Raw genomic sequence first — 23,541 nt, 5'->3', positions numbered from 1 at the left:
GCATATTTTTGATAATCCTTCTGTGTATTCTATGATTAGAAGAGAAATACATTGAAGGAAGATCACCATTACATCTCTCTAATAACCACTGAAAGATCTTGTTTTTTAAAAAATTATTATTAATTCATAAATGCTTCCAAAAATCATAGTCTGATCCTCTTAATTCTTACTCATGAGAATAATCTCTAGGTGTGTAAATAATTCCATTGAAACCAATGGAATAACTGATATGAGTAAATTTTTGCAGGATTTAAGATAACTGCTCTCTTATCAGGGCTTTTTAGATGTGGAATATTGATGTAATATAAAAGCAATGCTATTCTAATATAGAGATGTAAACATAACACAGGATATGGGAATTAACATTAAGGGCACTGATCGCCTTTTGCAGTTTATTACATCTGAATGATAATATTGACCTCCTCTCTGTGCTTGCTTAACCTCTCAGTGTGGCCAAGGTTAGCACCATTTTTCCAAGTATGCAGGACACTTCAATGCTGTGTTCATCTTCACTTTACTAAGAGTTCTGTAACTTAGAACAGCTCTGGGATAGAAAAAGAATTAAGGGAATTATTAGTAGGACATGGCAAAGATTTGCAACTGTTTAAAGAGAACATCAGGGACATAATTGTAGCTCATTCTAGAATAACACTGCACCCAGTGGAAATATGAGAGAATTAATATTCTCAATCTAACTTTCGCTTGATGGAAAGAGAAAGAATTTAATTCCACTAAATTCCGGACAGAGAAGTCTTATCATAAAAGAGCCAGATGTACCATTTCTTAACTTCAAAAGACTCATTTAGATATAAGAAGTCTCAGAGAACTGAGAGATTGATTGTAGTGTTCTTTTCACACCATGCAGTTCTAAAGATCAGATGCAACTGTCATTAACAGAAATGAAAATGAACAGATTCTGTCTCAGATATCAATACCATGGTGGCTCCATCATAACAAAGTTATTGGAAAACTGGAAACAAATGTGGCCACCACAACATATTTTAAATACTGCACACAAATACACTATTTATATTACACACTATAGGTGAGCATAATTTTGATTGCACAAATAAATAGAAATTTAATATTACATAGTAAGAAGGCATTTTTGCCAAGAATATTTTTAGGAGTGAATGACTTTGTTTTAGTTATTAGAAGATGTGGGTCCAAAACAAAACTCTGGATCCTAGTTCAATTTTGATCCAAACAACAATTCACAGAACCCTAAGCTTTGGGAAAGTTCAGAAAGGGGTCTGGATTCTGAGCACTAATGACTTATTATATGGGTAAAATCAGCTGTTTCTTATCACAAAACAAACAAAAACACCACACCTCGCACCCACACAGATAGGAAATGTCTACTTTTAGAAGTCCTGTCAAATACCTAATCATGTCTAGGGAAGTTTTTAAAAAGTGCTAAATTAGCTGAGAAGCACTAAAAGCAAAGCGTTGATCCTCTAACAGAAATGAATAGATAAACTCTCTTGTTATTCAAAACACTTCCTCAACTCATTTCATGACAATGTAAGGTCAAAGTACTTCTTTTCAACATGTTGTTATTACAAGTAAGCCCAATGGAATTACTTAGAATAAACTTCTCTTCACAAATACATTTGAAAACTCATCTAGTGACATTTTGAGTCTTCCCTGGATGGATTTTTAAGGTGCATAAAAATCAACCACCTTTTCCAATTTTTCACTTATACTATGGTGATGGGTGTTTGTGATGCACGACCAGAAAGGGTTAAACATCCTGCAAAATAAATAACCCTCAAAAGACATGCGGGGATAGGACGTTTGTGTTTTTGTATATTTACATATATATGAGTAGGGTCAACAATGTAATCCACAGTCCCTGGCTATGTTGTATTCTGTTAATTCAGAGATCAAAAGAACATCCTGGCATTTAAATGAATTGTAAACATGGGATATCTCTGTATTCAGCTCTCTTTGAAATGTATAGCAGATCATCTGTGAATGGTGGAGGAATAAGCCAATTGCTGTGTGTCAATTTGTACAGCTAAATACCAGTAATGAACCTCCTTCAAAGGCATCCTAATTACCTTTTGTTTCTAGAGGAACTCCAACTTGTCAAAGAGGACATGAAATTGTATAAAAGATTTTTGTGCAATTCATTATTTTTTACAAACCATATATATAAAAATGTACTGTCTAGTTAAGGAAATTGAATAATAGGATTATGGAGCCCTCCACAGTTGTAGTTACTGGTTCAAGTCATAAATCCCATTTTAACAGAGCACTTAAGTATGTGTTTAATTTTAAATGCAAGCTTGTCTAGCCTTATTAAGCACATGCTTAAGTGCTTTGCTGAATAGGAATGGTCTTAAATATATTCTTAACTTTAAGGATGTGTTTAAGCACACTTAGGGTATGGCTACACTTGAAATTTCAAGGCGCTGCCACAGCAGCGCTTTGAAGTGTGAGTGTAGTCGGAGCGCCAGCACTGGGAGAGAGCTCTCCCAGTGCTGATAAATCAGGACCATAAAGCTATTATCATCAGTTTGGCTGATTCAGGAATTTTAATCTATGTTCCTAGCAGATATTGGGAAAAATGCTGCAACAACTAGTATTTGTTTGCAACCTTGCCAGTAGGGTAGCCACTCATGCATTCCCGAAATACCAGATGTGACCTCACCTGCCAATGTGATCCCACCCCCGCCAGTGTGACCTCGCACACATAAATTGCCTAGAGAGGTTGTGAAATCTCCATCAGTAGAGATTTAAGAGCAGGTTAGACAAACACCTGTCAGGGATGGTCTAGATCAGCGTTTCTGAAACTAAGGTCTGCGGGCCCTGCTGATCAACTCCTCCCACTCCTTCCCAGTGCCTTCTGCACACCTGGAAACAGCTGTTCAGTGGCATGCAGGAGGCACTGGGGATAGGGGAGGAACGGGGACAGGGCACACTTAGGGTAGGGGGCGGAATCATGGCTAGCCACACTGATCAACTCCTCCCCCTCCCTCCCAGCGCCTTCTGTACACCAGGGAACAGCTGTTCAGCAGCGTGTAGGAGGAGCTGGGAGGGAGGAGGAGCAGGGATGGGGTACACTCGGGAGAGCAGCGAAGAAAAGGCGTGCTCAGGGGAGGGGGTGGAAAGAGGCAGGGCAAAGGTGGAGCAGGAGCAGGAAGAGGTGAAGTGGGGGTGGGGTCTTGGTGAAAGAGTGGGGGTAGGGCCTGGGGCTGAGCGGGAGATCTGGGGGTCCGCAAAATTTTTTAATATCAAAATGAGGGTCCTCGAGTTGCTAAAGTTTGAAAATCTCTGGTCTAGATAATACTTCGTCCTGCCACAAGTGAAGGGGACCGCGCAAGATGACCTCTTGAAGTCTCTTCTAGTCCTATGATTCTATGATTTAGAAACTATATAAGACAACCAGTGGAGAAACCACCCGGATTGAGATAAACTTGAGATACCAGTGATCAAGAGCTACTTGAACTCAGCATAAGAAGAACTGGGTTCAGAGAGTGCAGTAGTACAAGTGTGTTAGATATCAAGAAAGCAAACTTTGGAGTGGCAGGAGCTTTGTCTACATTCAATTTTTGTTCCATTGTAACTATATATCAGCTTAGAAACGAATTTACCAAGAAGGTTACAAAGATTTACCTATACCAATCCCTAAACCAATGTAATTAAATTGGTACAAAAGTTGGGTGTACAATGGTCCTATGAAACCTCAAAATAAATGTGCAATAGAAGATAGTATTAGAATCTACTAGTGTGAAGGAGGCCATGGCTACACTAGAAAGTTGCAGCGCTGGTGAGGGGGTTACAGAGCTGCAACTTAGGATGTGGCCACACTTGCAAAGCACGGCCAGCGCTGCAACTCCCTGGTTGCAGCGCTGGCTGTACACCCGGTCGAGCCTTGGGTGTAGGGATTCCAGCGCTGGTGATCCAGCGCTGGTCAGCAAGTGTGGACGCCCACCAGCGCTTTTATTGACCTCCGGGGTATAAGGAGGTATCCCAGAATTCCTGTCCACAACAAACCGGAAGAAAGGGAGAGCTCGGAGTTCAGCCAAACTGCTTATTTAAAAAACAAACACAGCTCCTGTTTGCTGAGCGAGCGGAGGCAGGCAGGGGAACTACTTTGGAATGTTCACAGCTGTTTGCTTGAAGAGAGAAACAGCACTCTCACACGGCGGGGGGGAGGGGGAAGTCCGTGTTGAGCAGTTGCTGATCTGGTCTGACGGGTATTTAGCAGTACATAATTTGCATTTAGTGAATGAGAGAGGAGTGGGGGAAGGGAGTTAGAACTTTTAAAATGATTGAAGGTAGGCACAGTCCTTAGAACTTGCAAGACAGGGAGCTGAGAACAGTGTCAACTCCAAAAATCCATTCTGTCTGTCTCCTCCACGCTCCCTGTCACATTCCACCCCACCTCCCTCTTTTGAAAAGCACGTTGCAGCCACTTGAATGCTGGGATAGCTGCCCACAATGCACCACTCCCAACAGCGTTGCAAGTGCTGCAAATGTGGCCACACTGCAGCGCTGGTAGCTGTCAGTGTGGCCACACTGCAGCGCTGGCCCTACACAGCTGTACGAACACAGCTGTAACTACCAGCGCTGCAAAACTGTAAGTGTAGACATGGCCGAAGCCTGGAAAACTTTGAAAGACACCATAATTAGGCCTTGGCTACACTCACACTTTACAGCGCTGCAACTGGGGTGTGAAAAAACACCCCCCTGAGCGCTGCAAGATACCGTGCTGTAAAGTGTCAGTGTAATCAGGGCAGCAGCGCTGGGAGCGCGGCTCCCAGCGCTGCACGCTACACCCGTAAGGGATGTGATTTACATGCAGCGCTGGGAGAGCTCTCTCCGAGCGCTGCCGCTCTGACTACACTCACACTTCAAAGCACTGCCGGGGCAGCGCTTTGAAATTCCAAATGTAGCCATACCCTTAGAGTGTAACAGGCTACAATTCCTCTCAAAACAAGAATAGAAGGAACTGTTGAAGCAGTGAAGTTAAAAGAAAGAACATTTAACCAGAAATAGAAAAAGGGGGAGGCAACCGAACAAGAATACCTGGTCAATTAAGGTTTGAAAAGAACAGATAATGGCACAAAGAACTGCAGAATGGGTACTTCTCACTGAAAGAGGATAACAGGAAGAAGAAGAGATTTTACAGGAATAGCAAGTGAAAAAAATACTAGAGAAAAAGTAACAATAGGAGGTCATTAACAAGGCCCTGCTTCAGCAAAGCTCTGGAGAACAAGTTTAAAGTTAAGCACAACCTTAATTGCTTCGCTGAATCAAGACCTAAAGGAAAGGGGGGGGGGGGGAGATGAAATCACTGATGATTCTAACGTAGTAATGATTGTGTACTAGTTTTTAAAAAAATGTTTGACACCAAAAATAAAGAAGGGACGTATTTAAACATTTATTACAACTCAGGTAAGGAAATACTATTACAATTTGCAACAACATGTACATTAGTGCATCAAGATGACAAACATACTAAGAAGTTAAGAGAAACATCTTTGGTGATTAAGAGATTTAGCAAATGAATTTATCATTATCGTAACAATCAACTCTGAAATGTTGAGTACAGCAAGAACCCCTAGTGGGCGGGGGAGCAAACAGAGTACCAGTTTTTAAATCAGGAAAGAAGAATGATTCTGGCAACTACTGAATTTACTCCTGTCATAAACAGATAGCTAAGGGTTAATGTCTCTTTCACCTGAAGCACCTGACCAGAGGACCAATCAGGAAACCGGATTTTTTCAACTTTGGGTGGAGGGAATTTTGTGTCTAAGGTCTTTGTTTTCTGTCTGCCTGCTTTCTCTGAGCTTTGGAGAAGTAGTTTCTGCTTTCTAATCTTCTGTTTCTAAGTGTAAGGACAAAGAGATCAGATAGTAAGTTATATGGTTTCTTTTCTTTGGTATTTGCATGAATATAAGTGCTGGAGTGCTTTGATTTGTATTCTTTTTGAATAAGGCTGTTTATTCATATTTCTTTTAAGCAATTAACCCTGTATTTTGTCACCTTAATACAGAGAGACCATTTGTATGTATTTTTCTTTCTTTTTTATATAAAGCTTTCTTTTTAAAACCTGTTAAAGTTTTCTTTACTGGGAAATTTCAGGGAAATTGAGTCTGTACTCACCAGGGAATTGGTGGGAGGAAGAAATCAGGGGGAGATCTGTGTGTGTTGGATTTGCTAGCCTGATTTTGCATTCCCTCTGGGTGAAGAGGAAAGTGCTTTTGTTTCCAGGACTGGGAACGGAGAGGGGGAGTCACTCTGTTTGGATTCCCAGAGCTTGTGTCTGTGTATCTCTCCAGGAGCACCTGGAGGGGAGAAGGGAAAAAGGATTATTTCCCTTTGTTGTGAGACTCAAAGGATTTGGATCTTGGGGGTCCCCAGGGAAGGTTTTTCAGGGGGACCAGAGTGCCCCAAAAGACTCTAATTTTTTGGGTGGTGGCAGCAAGTACCAGGTCCAAGCTGGTAACTAAGCTTGGAGGTTTTCATGCTAACGCCCATATTTTGGACGCTAAGGTCCAAATCTGGGACTAAAGGTATGATATGAGTGGCAGTGGTGGAGCAGTTCTTGGATGGTGTTCCTGAAGACATCACACGGTACCTACAAGATGGAAAACCCAAAGATCTCGCTGAGGCGGGGGAGATTGGAGCCAAATGGATGGAACTGGCAGAAAGCAAGAAAGCTACTGTCAAGGGAAACGATTACCCCAGGGGGCACACAGACCATAAACCCTACAACCGAGGACAGCCAAAGACCCCACATACCACCCAAGTAAAGCCACAGACACCCTACTCTTCCACCTCACCAGTCTCCAGTAACTCACCTCGGCCCAGTGACCCATCAGATGGAAGATGCTTTAAGTGTAATGAACTGGGACATATCAAGGCCAACTGTCCCAAGAACACCATGCGAGTGCAATTCATTACACCACCATCACACCAAAGATCCCCAGGCCCAGATGCCTCTCAAATACCCTTGGAGCGAAGGGAAAATTTGAGAGTGGGCGGAAAGAAGGTTACTGCATGGAGAGACACGGGGGCACAAGTGTCAGCTATCCACCAATCCTTCGTTGACCCCAAATTCATCAACCCAAAGGCCAAAGTTACAATTTACCCCTTCATGTCACAAGCTGTAGACTTGCCTACAGCTCAACTGCCTGTCCAGTACAAAGGCTGGTCAGGAATGTGGACTTTTGCAGTCTATGACAATTATCCTATCCCCATGCTACTTGGAGAAGACTTGGCCAACCAGGTGAAGCGGGCCAAGCGAGTGGGAATGGTTACACGTAGCCAAACCAGGCAAGCTTCCAGACCCATTCCTGTTCCTGAGCCGACCACAGACGCCCCGTCTGGGTTACCAGACACCCAGACAGAGGTAGTGGACCCGGATTCCATGCCAACCACTGAAACAGCCACAACACCTCCAGTCCCTGGCCCGGAACTGGAACAGCAACCAGCACCAGCAAGTGCAACCACATCTTCAAACTCAAAGCCAGAGGGCGCCAGCGAACCAAAACTGGCGGAAGCAACAGACAGCCATACCCAAAAGGCTCAGCCAGAGCCTGAAATAACCTCAGGTGCACCAGCGGAGAGCGGTTCACCAGCAACGGACACAACTCCCTCATCTACATCGCTTCCAGGGGGACCAAGCCCAAGTCCACAGTCTGAGGAAGAACTGGTGACCTCAGCCTCAAGGGAACAGTTCCAGACTGAGCAGGAAGCAGATGACAGCCTTCAGAAAGCTTGGGCGGCGGCACGGAGCACCCCACCGCCTCTCAGCTCTTCTAATCGATCCCGGTTTGTTATAGACCAAGGACTTTTATACAAGGAGATTCTTTCTGGTGGACACCGGGAAGAATGGCAGCCGCAAAAACAGTTGGTGGTTCCAACTAAGTACCGGGGGAAGCTCTTAAGCTTAACCCATGATCATCCCAGTGGCCATGCTGGGGTGAACAAAACCAAGGACCGGTTGGGGAAGTCCTTCCACTGGGAGGGGATGGGCAAGGACGTTGCCAACTATGTCCGGTCTTGTGAGGTATGCCAAAGAGTGGGAAAGCCTCAAGACCAGGTCAAGGCCCCTCTCCAGCCACTCCTCATAATTGAGGTCCCATTTCAGCGAGTAGCTGTGGATATTCTGGGTCCTTTCCCAAAAAAGACACCCAGAGGAAAGCAGCACGTACTGACTTTAGTGGACTTTGCTACCTGATGGCCGGAAGCAGTAGCTCTAGGCAACACCAGGGCTAACACTGTGTGCCTGGCCCTAACAGACATCTTTGCCAGGGTAGGTTGGCCCTCCGACATCCTTACAGATTCAGGGTCTAATTTCCTGGCAGGGACCATGGAAAAACTGTGGGAAACTCATAGGGTGAATCACTTGGTTGCCATCCCGTACCACCATCAAACCAATGGCCTGGTGGAAAGGTTCAATGGAACTTTGGGGGCCATGATATGAAAATTCATCAATGAATTCTCCAATAATTGGGACCTAGTGTTGCAGCAGTTGCTGTTTGCCTACAGGGCTGTACCACATCCCAGTTTACGGTTTTCACCATTTGAACTTGTGTATGGTCACGAGGTTAAGGGACCATTACAGTTGGTGAAGCAGCAATGGGAGGGGTTTACGCCTTCTCCAGGAACTAACATTCTAGACTTTGTAAGCAACCTACAAAGCACCCTCCGACACTCTTTAGCCCTTGCTAGAGAGAACCTAAAGCATGCTCAGGAAGAGCAAAAGGCCTGGTATGACAGACATGCCAGAGAACGTTCCTTCAAGGTAGGAGACCAGGTTATGGTCTTGAAGGCGCAACAGGCCCATAAGATGGAAGCATCATGGGAAGGGCCATTCACGGTCCAAGAGCGCCTGGGAACTGTAAACTACCTCATAGCATTTCCCAATTCCTCACTAAAGCCTAAAGTGTACCATGTTAATTCTCTCAAGCCTTTCTATTCCAGAGACTTACAGGTTTGTCAGTTTACGGTCCAGGGAGATGATGCTGAGTGGCCTGACGGTGTCTACTATGACGGGAAAAAAGACGGTGGCGTGGAAGAGGTGAACCTCTCAACCACCCTGGAACGTCTGCAGCGGCGACAAATCAAGGAGCTGTGCACTAGCTTTGCCCCATTGTTCTCAGCCACCCCAGGACGGACTGAACGGGCATACCACTCCATTGACACAGGTAATGCTCACCCAATCAGAACCCCACCCTACCGGGTGTCTCCTCATGCCCAAGCTGCTATAGAACGGGAGATCCAGAACATGCTACAGATGGGTATAATCCGCCCATCTACCAGTGCATGGGCATCTCCAGTGGTTCTGGTACCCAAACCAGATGGGGAAATACGCTTTTGCGTGGACTACCGTAAGCTAAATGCGGTAACTCATCCGGACAACTATCCAATGCCACGCACCGATGAGCTATTGGAGAAGTTGGGACGTGCCCAGTTCATCTCTACGATAGACTTAACCAAGGGGTACTGGCAAGTACCGCTAGATGAACCTGCCAAGGAGAGGTCAGCATTCATCACCCATGCGGGGGTGTATGAATTCAATGTCCTTCCTTTCGGCCTTCGAAATGCACCCGCCACCTTCCAGAGGCTGGTAGATGGTCTACTAGCAGGACTGGGAGAATTTGCAGTTGCCTACCTCGATCATGTGGCCATTTTTTCAGACTCCTGGCCCGAACACCTACTACACCTGGAAAAGGTCTTTGAGCGCATCAGGCAGGCCGGACTAACTGTAAAGGCCAAAAAGTGTCAAATAGGCCAAAACAGAGTGACTTACCTGGGGCACCAGGTGGGTCGAAGAACCATAAACCCCCTACAGGCCAAGGTGGATGCTATCCAAAAGTGGCCTGTCCCACGGTCCAAGAAGCAGGTCCAATCCTTCTTAGGCTTGGCCGGATACTACAGGCGATTTGTACCACACTACAGCCAAATCGCTGCCCCATTGACCGACCTGACCAAAAAGACCCAGCCAAATGCAGTTAAGTGGACTGATGAGTGTCAAAAGGCCTTTACCCAGCTTAAGGCGATGCTCATGTCTGACCCTGTGCTCAGGGCCCCGGATTTTGACAAACCATTCCTAGTAACCACAGATGCATCTGAGCGTGGTATAGGAGCAGTGCTCATGCAGGAAGCAACAGATCACAACTTCCATCCTGTCGTGTTTCTCAGCAAGAAACTGTCTGAGAGGGAAAGTCACTGGTCAGTCAGTGAAAAGGAATGCTATGCCATTGTGTACGCCCTGGAAAAGCTACGCCCATGTTTGGGGACGGCGGTTCCAACTACAAACTGACCATGCTGCACTAAAGTGGCTTCATACTGCCAAGGGGAACAACAAGAAACTTCTTCGTTGGAGTTTAGCTCTCCAAGATTTTGATTTTGAAATTCAACACATCACAGGAGTTTCTAACAAAGTTGCTGATGCACTCTCCCGTGAGAGTTTCCCAGAATTCAGTAGTTAAAAAGTGTTCTTAAAATGTAGAAGTCTGTTAGTTATATACTTAGTAGTATATGTAAAGGTGCATGTGTTGTGGTAATCTGTTTATTTTAAAGTTCTAGAAGGAAATCGCCGCCAGTGAGCTTCCCCACTGTCTGCAATTTGGGGGGCGTGTCATAAACAGATAGCTACGGGTTAATGTCTCTTTCACCTGAAGCACCTGACCAGAGGACCAATCAGGAAACCGGATTTTTTCAACTTTGGGTGGAGGGAATTTTGTGTCTAAGGTCTTTGTTTTCTGTCTGCTTGCTTTCTCTGAGCTTTGGAGAAGTAGTTTCTGCTTTCTAATCTTCTGTTTCTAAGTGTAAGGACAAAGAGATCAGATAGTAAGTTATATGGTTTCTTTTCTTTGGTATTTGCATGAATATAAGTGCTGGAGTGCTTTGATTTGTATTCTTTTTGAATAAGGCTGTTTATTCATATTTCTTTTAAGCAATTAACCCTGTATTTTGTCACCTTAATACAAAGAGACCATTTGTATGTATTTTTTTTAAGCAATTAACCCTGTATTTTGTCACCTTAATACAAAGAGACCATTTGTATGTATTTTTCTTTCTTTTTAAAACCTTTTAAAGTTTTCTTTACTGGGAAATTTCAGGGAAATTGAGTCTGTACTCACCAGGGAATTGGTGGAAGGAAGAAATCAGGGGGAGATCTGTGTGTGTTGGATTTGCTAGCCTGATTTTGCATTCCCTCTGGGTGAAGAGGAAAGTGCTTTTGTTTCCAGGACTGGGAACGGAGAGGGGGAGTCACTCTTTGGATTCCCAGAGCTTGTGTCTGTGTATCTCTCCAGGAGCACCTGGAGGGGGAAAAGGGAAAAAGGATTACTTCCCTTTGTTGTGAGACTCAAGGGATTTGGGTCTTGGGGGTCCCCAGGGAAGGTTTTTCAGGGGGACCAGAGTGCCCCAAAACACTCTAATTTTTTGGGTGGTGGCAGCAAGTACCAGGTCCAAGCTGGTAACTAAGCTTGGAGGTTTTCATGCTAACCCCCATATTTTGGACGCTAAGGTCCAAATCTGGGACTAAAGGTATGATAACTCCCTAGAAAAGTAAATGGAACAACTGAGAGAAAATATCTGTAAGTATCTAGAAAAGAACAGAATCTTTAGCAATAAGCAGAATGGCTTTGTTTATGAAGTTCACATTGTTTAAGACAAACACTGATAGTTTATTCTGTCAGAATGACAAAATTAGTTAAATGCAACAGATGTAATGTGTCTCCATTTGAGCTTATAAAATTAAATCAAATAAGGTGGTATGTGAACAATCTCAAATGAGCTGAAAACCGCTGCAGGACTACATGCAAAGGATAGTGAGAAATGGCATGTATAGAGATGGGGAAGTGAATGGCGTGATGTCATGATGACTGGTAATTGAACTGGATTTACAGAGACAGTGTCATGTATTGCAAGGCTCCTTCACATTGCTCTGGCATTACACAGAGGCCTTGAAGTGGGCATGTGTAAATAAGGTCCTAAAACATGGTGCCAGGAAAGGATACAGTAAGGCTCTTTACATGACAATCAGGCTCACAGTATTAGCCACTTTTAATAATATTTTTTTTAAAAAAGGATAAAAAACACATTAATGAAATTTGTAAAAGGGAAGTATGAGTGCAGACAAGCAGAAATTGGCAAGATTGAGTGGCATTATGTATGCCCATGACACTAGATAATACAAAGGGACCTCTGGAGAGGTTAGATACGTGGGCAAAGAAAATGAGATTAAATTTGGAAAGCACATACATCTGATGAAAAATAACCTATAACACAGATATTCAATTGGTTGGGAAAATGTGAGAAGCAGTGATGGTGAAAGAGACCTAGGGATCGTAATGAACAGCTATTTAGACTTGAGATCACACTGATATGGGAAAAGTTTGGCCCTCAGTTCTTCACACCAAGTTATTAAAGTCGCAACTTGCCTTATGAAACCGGACCTTCAACTGCAAAATATCTACAATATGTTACTGGGCTGCAAATGCAAATTTATCGCCTCATGGAGTTAGGCAATAATTGTTCCTTACAGTCTCTATATTATTACACAAATGCTATATTAAAAGAACATTAAGATTACAAAAGGCAAGTATTCAAAAGTTAACCTTAATCCTTGCATTTGCTTCCTTTAAAAATAGTATGTGGCCAAGTAATTAAATACTGTATCATAATACATATGCACAAGGGAGCTGAATTTAGGCTGCACAGGCAACCTTAATTCTGGCATTTCCTAATCCTGAATTCTTGATTTTGCAATCTTAATAATGTTTTTACCCATTCTTTGTATGTAATTTCCTAGGTTTTTAAAAAAACAAACAATAAAAAGCAAACAAATGCCATCATGTGGCACTATATTGACACTCACACTGGTCATCAGCAGGGTTGGTCTTTAGATCCACCACAAAGACTTCTGCACTTGAACTAGCAGAGTAACTGCCAGCAGCAGTAGGTAGTGATACTGTATATGGACTAGAACTAGAGAGAGATGGGACACCTTGCTGGTGGGTTTCACAGATATTTGCTGATGGCAGAGAAATGGTGCAACTCAGGAATATTAGGTTCCATTCCAGGATCAGGAGAGAAGCGTGCTCTGGTGGTCATTCTCCCCAAACATCACCTTCTTCAGCCCTCCAAATTGTTCCTCTCCTCATGCAGTCTCTTTCCCACCAGGCTCCTTACTGCAGTTCCATTCTCCTCATCCAGTCAGTCCCAGTCTCTACACCGCAGGCTTCTCACCTCAGTCCTAGTCTCCTTCCCCATCAAATATGGGCCTCATCCTTGCAATTTTTCAGATGGTTATAACCTGGCCAAATTTAGAATGATGTGATTGAGTGTGGCAAGAGACATATCGCTGACACAAAGGCCATCTCCTGCCAAATTTCAAGTACCTGACCAAAGGATGAGGTACTAGAGATGTTTAAAGAACAGGTCACCAGAATTTTTTTTTTAACATGGGCAAAACAATTTATTTTCCCCTAAATTTATTCTCAGAAATGGCTGAACCATTTTGTCTGTATTTAAAAAAATAAAAAAACCAACTTGGTCTAAGACAGATATCCAACATGGAAAATTTCAACCAATACAGTACAAGTTTGGTAAAGTTATGAGCAACTGAAAATGAGGTCATACAATGGGAAGTTTCAGGGAACTTTAATATATAAATGCACTACCAGCTTCCCCTATAACTTCAGGCAGTTTCTCAGACAAATTTCCCACTGCCAAGCTTACAGTGTAGCATTTAGTTTTAGCATAAACGTTGAAGATGAAGCTGAGATTAAGACAAGACGCAAAATTTTGGTGGTAAAGACACTAGCCAAATCACTGAACCTTTACACGTTCATCCATAACTAATGCACATGGCATACAAAGCATGCCTTCCTGGTACAAATTCCCACCCCCCACATACACCCCATTTATGCAAATAAATTAACACTCATAATCTTTGCCAAGGACAGCAAGAGGAGAAAAATGGCAAAAAAAACTTAGTAAACTCTATGTGTAGGATTGATTTCTACTGTCCTCTTTGAAAACATGGATAACAATTCTCCACAGAGTTGATGTAAAAATGAATCTAACACAATGTTCATTTAAGACAACATCTGATGCTGATTTCCAAGTGGCCATTTGCAGTTATTCTTTCAACTCTAGAATCTGTCTTACAAGAGACAAATAATTGAGATGACCAGATAGCAACTGTGAAAAAAACAGGACGGGAATAACAGGCTAACAGACCTGTTACACAGGAACAAAATGGCAATAAAATTCAGCTATAAATTGGACTAGCTCAGCACCCTTAATTGTTAAATCGTCTGTGCTGCACTTGTCTGCTTCATGTTAAGTACCTTGTACTGGCATGCAACATAAGCTTATTCCAGTGTCTGGTCTCTTGGTCTGCAAGTAGGCAAGAGATGGCAAGAGTGAAGATTCTGGAACTATGGCCCCGAGGCTATGGAATGAAAGGATGGTCGTGTGGCCTCTGGCTAGTAATTCAATCTACAAGATGCATTTATTCACTCAGGTTGCTGTGGAGGGTGCACAGGGTCTGCATGGGGAGAAGGAATTTTGAATTTGGTGCTGCTGCATAAAAATGTGTGTGTTCGTAACTTGTGTCGGGCTGCCTACCCCTTTAGATAGGTGTCTCTTTTTATTATTGTAGAATCCAAAGACAAAGTAGTTTTTCTGTGTTTCCGTTCCATACCTATAAAATAGGAGTAAACAATACTTTCTCACCTCGCAGGCTTGTTGTGAGGATAAATTAATAAATATTGGTGAGGTGCTCAGATACTACACCAATTAATTAGGTAGGTAGATAAATAGTAATTCCAACACAGGAATGTATTCATGTAACTTCAAAAGAGTTCTTTACTCAGAGACAGAAGTACAATATGTGCAGATATAATCATAGTAAGTTACATTTTTAATGGAATAACTACATTAAGTACTCTAAAAAGTAACAATTCTTGTATTCATAACCACATTTCACTCTTATTGATTTGTACTGTGCACAGGTTTGAGGCAGAATAAGATTTAAGGCCTCTTGCGCCTACTGAATCGTTAAAAAAAATCCATATTTTGCAATCCACATCTTGCAAGGAAAATCCATGTTTACAAGCAGAAGACTATAGGTCTCAGATCTACCACCTTCTAGATCAGGGGTGGGCATAAACAGCTCTTTTAATCTCTAAATTCCATAATAGGAAAGGCTAAAGACCAAGAAAAAAAGATGTAACTGCCCAAAACCTTTATAATGACTACCTGTCTCATCACACAACCAATGTACAGAATTTAGTCTCTAGGCTCCATTGGGGGAATCTAGAGTATTTTTTGTCTTGAAAAATATTGTTCATAATCACTGAGTACTGGAAATTACTTCAAAAGAGTTCCCACTCCTCTTTATTTCTCTACTGCCCTCCAAAGGTTTAAGGGTTCACCACACTGCTGACACACAAAACTAAACCAAATATTATAACAAGAACTCATGGATCACTTAACAAAAGTCGTCACAGGTCAAAAAGAAAATTCAACACACGGCGAAAATGACAGGTTTTCTTCCATCTGGCTTATAATGCAAAGAAACCAATAGGCTGTCTCCTGATTCCAGGCAATGTGTGCATCAGCTCGGCTCCTGAGCTCCAGGCCGGGGAGGCTAGCCCCGGGCCCCTCCCCCGCTATCTGCCTTCCCCTGCAGCCACACCACTGTGCAGCCAGCGCTCTGGGCGGTGCGGTTGCGTACTTCGGCCGGGCAGCACGGCGGCCAGACATGCTGTTCTGAGCGGCATGGTAAGGGGGCCAGAGGATGGTTGGATAGGGCGGAGGTTCTGGGGGGGCGGTCAGGGAACAGGGGAGGGGTTGGATAAGCGTGGGAGTCCGAGGTGGCCTGTCTGGGGTGGGAGTGTGGATAGGGGTCAGGAGACAGGGAACAGGGGGGTTGGATAGGCGTGGGGTCACAGGGGGGCTGTCCAGGGGCAAGGGTGTGGATAGGGGTCAGAACAGTCAGGGGACTGGGAGCAGGGGGGTTGGACAGGGGGTGGGGTCCCAGGAGGGGGAGGTTAGGGGAAAGGAGCAAGGGGGGGGAGGTTGGATGGATCAGGAGTTCCGAAGGGGGCAATCAGGGGGCAGGAAGTGGGAGGAGGCGGATAAGGGGCGGGGCTAGACTGTTTGGGGAGGCACAGCCTTCCCTACCTGGCCCTCCATACAGTTTTGCAACCCCAGTGTGGCCCTCAGGCCAAAAAGTTTGCCCACCCATGTTCTAGACTGATACAACAGCTAATGCTTATCATTAGCTGCTGCTTCAACAGAAGCACAACATTTTTTCAGTGACAGTTTCTCCTCAGAACCAACTTCTCATCCTAAGAGGGCAGCAGAAATCATTTTTTAAAGTCACTGACAGATACAACCCCAAATCCCTCCCCATACAGAGTTAAATCAGAAGTTTACTACCAAATCTGTAGAAGGTGGTAGACAGGGCCAGCTCTAGGCACCAGCGTTCCAAGAATTGGTTTTTTTTGCTTCGGTGGCAGTGCTCCAGCTTTTTTTTTTTTTTCTTGGGGCGGCAAAAGACCTGGAGCTGGCCCTGGTGGTAGAGGTAATATCTTTTATTAGACCAACTTCTGTTGGTGAAAGAGACAAGCTTTGTATCCTGGATATTCTCTCTAATATCCTGACACCAATACAGCTACACCACCACTGCAAATAACATTTATATTGTAAGCCAATATCTGAGGGCCAAAGTCCATTCTCATTTTCACTGGTGTTAATGAGAAGTAATTCCACTGAGTTCAGTTGAGCTGATCCAGTTTTATACTTGATGTAACTATGAGTACAACATATACCTTAATCCATTGTGTCCATTAGGCAGAGATATGGAAAGCAAACATGACATAAGCCCCCAGAGTGCACATGAATAACCTGTATATGCTCTCTGTGGAAGCACAGTATAGATCTACTGTATCTGTAATTCCACGGCTACATCAGTAAAATCAACGGTTCCATATATGTGTTATGCAGTATATGTGCCTGAACAGGTACAAACTCCAATATGTAAGAAGCTCTGAACAAACATTACATATACTAAGTAGGATGACAAAACATGATAATTCAGTGCAATTTCAACCTTAATGTTTTTATTGCTCTTTAGTTTTTATTTGACGTAATAAGGTTTGATGCACTCAAATAATTTATCCTGTACTGGAACATTCAGCTGGATGGAAAAACATCACCTACCTAGAAAACTACTGACCCAGGTTGGACCTTTAGTTTGGGTGAGAAGGCAATTACTATGCTTGATGGATCATATGTACCACATGCCCTCAGAACAGCATAGATTCATAGACTCTGGGACTGGAAGGGACTTCGAGAGGTCATCGAGTCCAGTCCCCTGCCCTCATGGCAGGACCAAATACTATCTAGACCATCCCTGATAGACATTTATCTAACCTACTCTTAAATATCTCCAGAGATGGAGATTCCACAACCTTCCTAGGCAATGTATTCCAGTGTTTAACTACCCTGACAGTTAGGAACCTTTTCCTAATGTCCAACCTAAATCTCCCTTGCTGCAGTTTAAGCCCATTGCTTCTTGTTCTATCATTAGAGGGTAAGATGAACAAGTTTTCTCCCTCCTCCTGATGACACCCTTTTAGATACCTGAAAACTGCTATCATGTCCCCTCTCAGTCTTCTCTTTTCCAAACTAAATAAACCCAATTCTTTCAGCCTTCCTTCATAGGTCATGTTCTCAAGACCTTTCATCATTCTTGTTGCTCTTCTCTGGACCCTCTCCAATTTCTCCACATCTTTCTTGAAATGCGGTGCCCAGAACTGGACACAATACTCCAGTTGAGTATTGTGTCCAGCAGACACTTTTCATTTGATCCTTTGATTTGTGGGAAGGGGTGGAAGAGGCTAAATAAATCAGCCACCCTGCATACTTTAAAGTATTGTGATGGTGCAGAAACCATAAAGATCAGGGGTAGGCAACCTATGGCACAGGTGCCGAAGTTGGCATGCGAGCTGATTTCCAGTGGCAATCACACTGCCCGGGTCCTGGCCACCAGTCTCGGCACACCACTTCTGAAAGGTTGCCGACCCCGATATAGATGTTGCTCAAAGGTATAATGAGTTTTTAACTGCAGAAGTCCCATTTCACCCACTCTGCATAATCATGTCTCTGCAGGTCTGTAGGGATGTGCCAGTATGGGAAGGGGATGACTTTTGGCTTTCATCTCCATTCTAACATGAACAGATTTCCCAGTTAAATTCTATGCAGGAGATACTACCAGCCAATATCAGCATTATCTCACCTACATACCCAGGAGATAAGATGCAGGTGGCAGGGAAAGGGGATTGAATCCCTGACCGGCACTACCCTGGGATCTATGTAGGGAACCAGGTATCCTAGTCTCATTCCCTGGCTCCTCCACAAGTCTCCAGAGCCTTCTCCTTAAAGGAAGCATACAGAGAAATTAATGTCAAACTTTTCTGCTTATTTTCCCCCTCATGTGGGTTTTCCTCTGACAGAGGGAATGCAATCCTATAACAGCAATATGTCCCCTTAAGATAAGTCCTTATTAACTATGGCTGGAAGTTTTAAAGGAGCCTAAGTGTGTTAGATGCCCAAGTCTCACTGAAAGTCAATGGGAGTTAGACATGATTCCCTGAGGCCCCACAGAAACCCCAGTCTATATTTCTTAACTTTCCTAAATGAGACCAGACAAATATTTTTAATCTAGAGAAAATTTCTGCTGTATGTCTTTGCTCTGTATAAATGCTGGACTTTCTGAGAATATCCTATTAAATAGGATGGCAAACTCTCCTTATGTCTCTAGAAAGCACATGGTAAGATGAATGGTCAGGGAATGTGTTTGAAACACAGACCCACATAAATCTGGCTCCAGCCAGAACATTAAAAAAAACAACAGAAACCAAACTATAATCTGAATTTTCACAGGAACTTGGATTACTTCACTGTGATCAGTCTGATCAAACAGGGGATTGTGGTGTCTGTGATGGAAGTCACTGATAATGTCACTTTGACATCTTCAGCTATACTGAGTAATAAATATGCTCGTTTTCTGCGTTCATTGTTTTGACTGTTATTCAAGATTCACATTTTAACTCATAGTTAAAACTATGTAACTATTGCTCTGAACAGATCTGAATTATTTTGCTTATGACAGAGGAATAACTTGTCCTATTGCTTTATACTACATACAGAAAAGATAAACATGAACAATTCAGAAAAATATTCAGCTTCCTTACCTCATTTAGAATAGCTCAAAGTTACCCTTTCAGAGGCAGTTCATATAATCTCTCCAATCAATATTAGTCAAAAAGCTAATCCTTTGTTAATTCCAAAGAAGATTTCAGAAAGATGCCAGTCTCTGTTTGCTCCTGAATTCTTTCTTTGTGTTTTCTTAGAAAACACAATAGGTGGGATCCAAAAGGATAGAGGGCCAGATCCTTGACCCAGACACATCCTTTTTTTCCACATTCCACAGGATTTGTCTAGGCTCCCATTTGTATATGGGCATTCTGGTAGAATGGCCAGCAGACTTTGCATGTCAGTAATCCCAAGCAGTATGACAGCCCATAGGGAGCTGTTCCCAGCTGGCATAATTTACAACAGCCCCAAGGCTGGAATTTTCACTGGGTCACCAAAAGACAGATCTGCAACCTAGGAATTAAGTCTCTGGCAAGGTTTCTACCACAAACTTGTGATGCACTATAATTGTTTTAAAAATAAAGGTTACAAACATTTTTTTATAATGGCAAGTATATTTACTTCACTCTCTTTTACTCAAGTGGTTGAGCTATTTTTGTTCAAACATTCAACCCCTTAGATCAAAACAAGCCTGGAAAATTTCAGCATGAACTGTTTAGTCAATCTTACATACAAATATTGTTACACACTATGCCCATAATTAGTAACATATTTAGAAAGCAAGTTATTTTATTATAACTCATCTATGGCCATCTAGGACTTTGTGGTTTAAACCAGTGGTTCTCAAACTTTTTTTCGCAGACCACTTGAAAATTGCTGAGGGTCTCGGCAGACCACTTAATGATCTGGAGAGGGGGAGGGATAGCTCAGTGGTTTGAGCATTGGCCTGCTAAACCAAGGGTTGTGAGTTTAATCCTTGAGGGGGCCATTTAGGGAACTGGGGTAAAAGTCTGTCTGGGGATTGGTCCTGCTTTGAGTAGGGGGTTGGACTAGATGACCTCCTGAGGTCCCTTCTAACCCTAATCTTCTATGATCTTTCCAAATGTTGTTTGTACCATTAGCTAACTATTGTGAAGCACTTTGGATAAGAGTGCTATATAAAAAAAATAGGAGTACTTGTGGCATCTTAGAGACTAACAAATTCATATGAGCATAAGCTTTCATGGGCTATTGGACACATAGAATGGAACATATAGTGAGGAGATATATATACATACAGACAACATATGAAAATGTAATAACAAACAATTTTTTGTTCTACAAATAAAAGCACACAACTCATATTTTAATATCAGTAGTCTTACCTAATGTCTCTCTCCCACCACAGCAGCCCCCGAGCTAGGACTGGGAAGGAGGGCCGTCTCTCCCCAGCAGCCGCAACCCTGGAGCTTGGGAAAGTCACCTCTTTCTCTGGCCGCTGAAGCCTTGCACATCCCAAATTCCCCCCACTCCCACTTGTCATGTCATTGCCCCCTCCCATGGGCACCAGCTCACCTTATATGTGCATCTTCTCCAGGGTCCAGGCACCTAATTAGTGGAATCACGCCTGTGCAGCTCCACAAATTAGGTGGGTGGCCCTTCATTCTCTCGTGTGTGGCTGCCCAGGTGAGCAGATTAGAGAGAGCTATCCACGGACCACCCGAATGGAGCTCGCAGATCACTGGTGGTCCACGGACCACGGTTTGAGAACCTGTGATTTAAACCACGCTGCACATCATGGTTACCTGTAGCTCCAGGATGATAGTGGGGATAAATTCAGACCACCTAGCTCCCAAAGCACAGTCCCCTATCTCTTGAGCGGAAGGAAAATCTATATTAGCTTTTTAAAAGTACAGGACCAATCATGCACAGTTGAGCAATTCTGGTTCCACCAATAGAAGGCAAAGGTACACAATCAATATTGGCATTTTTGCTATTCTTGATACACAGGAATTTGCATGTAAAACTCACATTAACACAGAAAAAATGTACTACCTTTTTATGATTTCATCAGACAACTACTAAAAAAAAGTTGCATTAACAGCTGGACTATAAAAACAGTTTAGTATAGATACCTTCAGAACACAGATTGGCTATGTAAATAACATGTTGCTTCTTCAAAATAATTTTTAAAAAAGAGTCTCAATTAGGGAGTTCACAGCACTGATATTTTGATGAAGAGGTGCTGATTTATAAGCTTTATATTGTTCAGCTCTAACACACATGCAAACTCTGGGTCTCATGCTATAATTCCTCTGTGCATGTAACTTTCACTGAAATCACCAGGAACTCCACATATTGAATTTTCTCAGGATCAGACTCACTATCTGGGAATGAACTTCCCAATTTCAATTTTACTTTATCTACTTTGCAGACTTGAGAAACAAAAAAAATTGGTTCATGCTCGAAATGTTAGAGCGGAGCTTCCATTATGGATCTCAATGGATGATCTTCCAACTTTTTATGAATGGGCCTGTGCCTGCACTCTTTCCTTAGTCACATTCATCACTGAAATCAGGGGGAGTTTTATCTGAGTAAGGACTGCAGGCTTGATGCAATGTAACTCCAAGATTTCCAGTATGATTTAATGTGCTTGCGGTTTAGTTACTCCTAGGAGGAACTGCTCCCCTTAAGTGACTGTTAATGGCAGGTTTCACTGTGCCAAGTAGTATGACTTACAGCAAGACAGACAGTCTTCCATATAGGCAAAATAGCCACAGTATTGTACTTATTTATTCTTACCCCCATAGAAAGTTATATATTTAAAAATAATAAGCAAGATATATTTTTCTACTATGGTTTTCTTTGGTTTAGATCTACATTAAAAGTATAAAGTATATCTGAGTTTTCATTTATCAGTAAAATTACCTGTCCCAATGACCTCCAGTCTAAGCTGGCACTTCCAATGTATACATGCTGTTTATCAACAATCCAGAATGATGATTGAAGGCGACCTTCATTATAAGCAGTCATATTCATATACAGCACTTCTGCACCTAGGAGTTCAATAAGGACACAACAATTAATCATTGTCCAAAAGAATGGAAGGTACAGACAACAAGCAATAAAGAGAGACGTGTAACAGTTAAGCATTCCAGTAACCAAACTATTAGCTGACATCAGTTAGACATATCATAGCTTTTAAAGCAGTCTGCAAATTTTATTTTAAACAACGTTACTGCCCTATTCTTTTAGGCCTGCTCCTGTGCTTATCGATGAGTTCAGTGAGCGTAGGCTCAATCTACCAAATATCCCAAATAAACAAGAGCAGGTGGCATCTCAACACATTACTATTGTTTACCTATTTTGTTTCCTGTTATAGCTGCATGGAGTTCTGACAGTGCACAATTGCCAGTTCCTGCTCCGTGCAGCACACTGACATGTATGTACTCTATTGGAGACATGACTTTGCACTTATTCTTAAAGAGTATGTTGGGGAGGGAAGCAGACTGATCATTGGGCTTCCTTATGTCATGTTGTTTTTCCAATACTGCTCTTGCAAAAACAATTTCAGTTTTAAAGTTTCATGTCTTAAATCATACAGGTTATGAATTATAATATTAACATTTTTAAAGTTCACGGCAAAAACACTCATTAATATTACATGCCCAAGCTAAAACCTCTTGCTATTACTTCTGTTTATGTACCAACTTAGAAGTATGTGGACCTTTGCAAAATGAGTAAGAGTTAGTGGAAAAAACTTGTCTCATGTATGAAAAATGCATTTCTAAAGAAGATAAGCCAACCCAACAAGGGACACTCAGAAAAAAGCAACTTAAAAACTTCCAGCCAAAATCTGAATACGACTAAGGAATCTATATACTTTGACAAACGGCCAGCTAAGTGTCAGACAAAATTCAGGAAACTGAAGAAGTCTGTTGGATATTTATAGAGTCTTTTTACAAATTTCAAATTTCAGTTTAATCTGCTGATGCCAAATACAGTGAAATATCTCACAGTGAGATCATTTGCTCCATGGTTATGTTCTGTGGAGGTTCTTCACTTCAACACACAAATACACACACCCAAGCAAGGAAGGCCCTGGACACCGAAGAAGCTATGTGTGTGCGTGTAGAATGAAAGGCAGGATCCCTGAAACCTGTACAGATATGAAGGAGCTCAATCTAGATCATTCCTCATACACAGAGATGTGTACCCACACACAGCATGCTACTGCAGCCTGAGGAGTTACAAAGGTTACAGTAAGTTAAACAGAGACTTCGGGCTAGTCTACACTGGCAACGCTAAAGCGCTGATGCAGTAGCGCTTTAACGTGGCTTGTGTGATGGGAGAGATCTCTCCCAGTGCTCTAAAAAATTACCTCCATGAGGGGCGTGGCTCCCAGCGCTGGTGCAC

The 23,541-nt window shown here is 42.7% G+C and overlaps 1 protein-coding gene across 3 annotated transcripts in view; it reads right to left on the bottom strand.

Moving 5' to 3' along the window:
- The window catches only part of PLD5 (phospholipase D family member 5), a 230,082-nt gene that overhangs the window by 54,839 nt on the left and 151,702 nt on the right, over positions 1-23,541 (bottom strand). For all 3 annotated transcript variants that reach the window (XM_050950429.1, XM_050950430.1, XM_050950431.1), the window contains one exon: positions 22,054-22,181. In XM_050950429.1, coding sequence (XP_050806386.1) covers positions 22,054-22,181 — 128 coding nt within the window. The remainder of the gene's footprint in view (positions 1-22,053; positions 22,182-23,541) is intronic.

This window comes from Gopherus flavomarginatus, chromosome 4 (genome assembly GCF_025201925.1).
Source record: "Gopherus flavomarginatus isolate rGopFla2 chromosome 4, rGopFla2.mat.asm, whole genome shotgun sequence".
NCBI lineage: Eukaryota > Metazoa > Chordata > Testudines > Testudinidae > Gopherus > Gopherus flavomarginatus.
The sequence above is the reverse complement of the archived record's forward strand: the minus strand, read 5'-3'. Positions and strand labels throughout refer to the sequence as shown.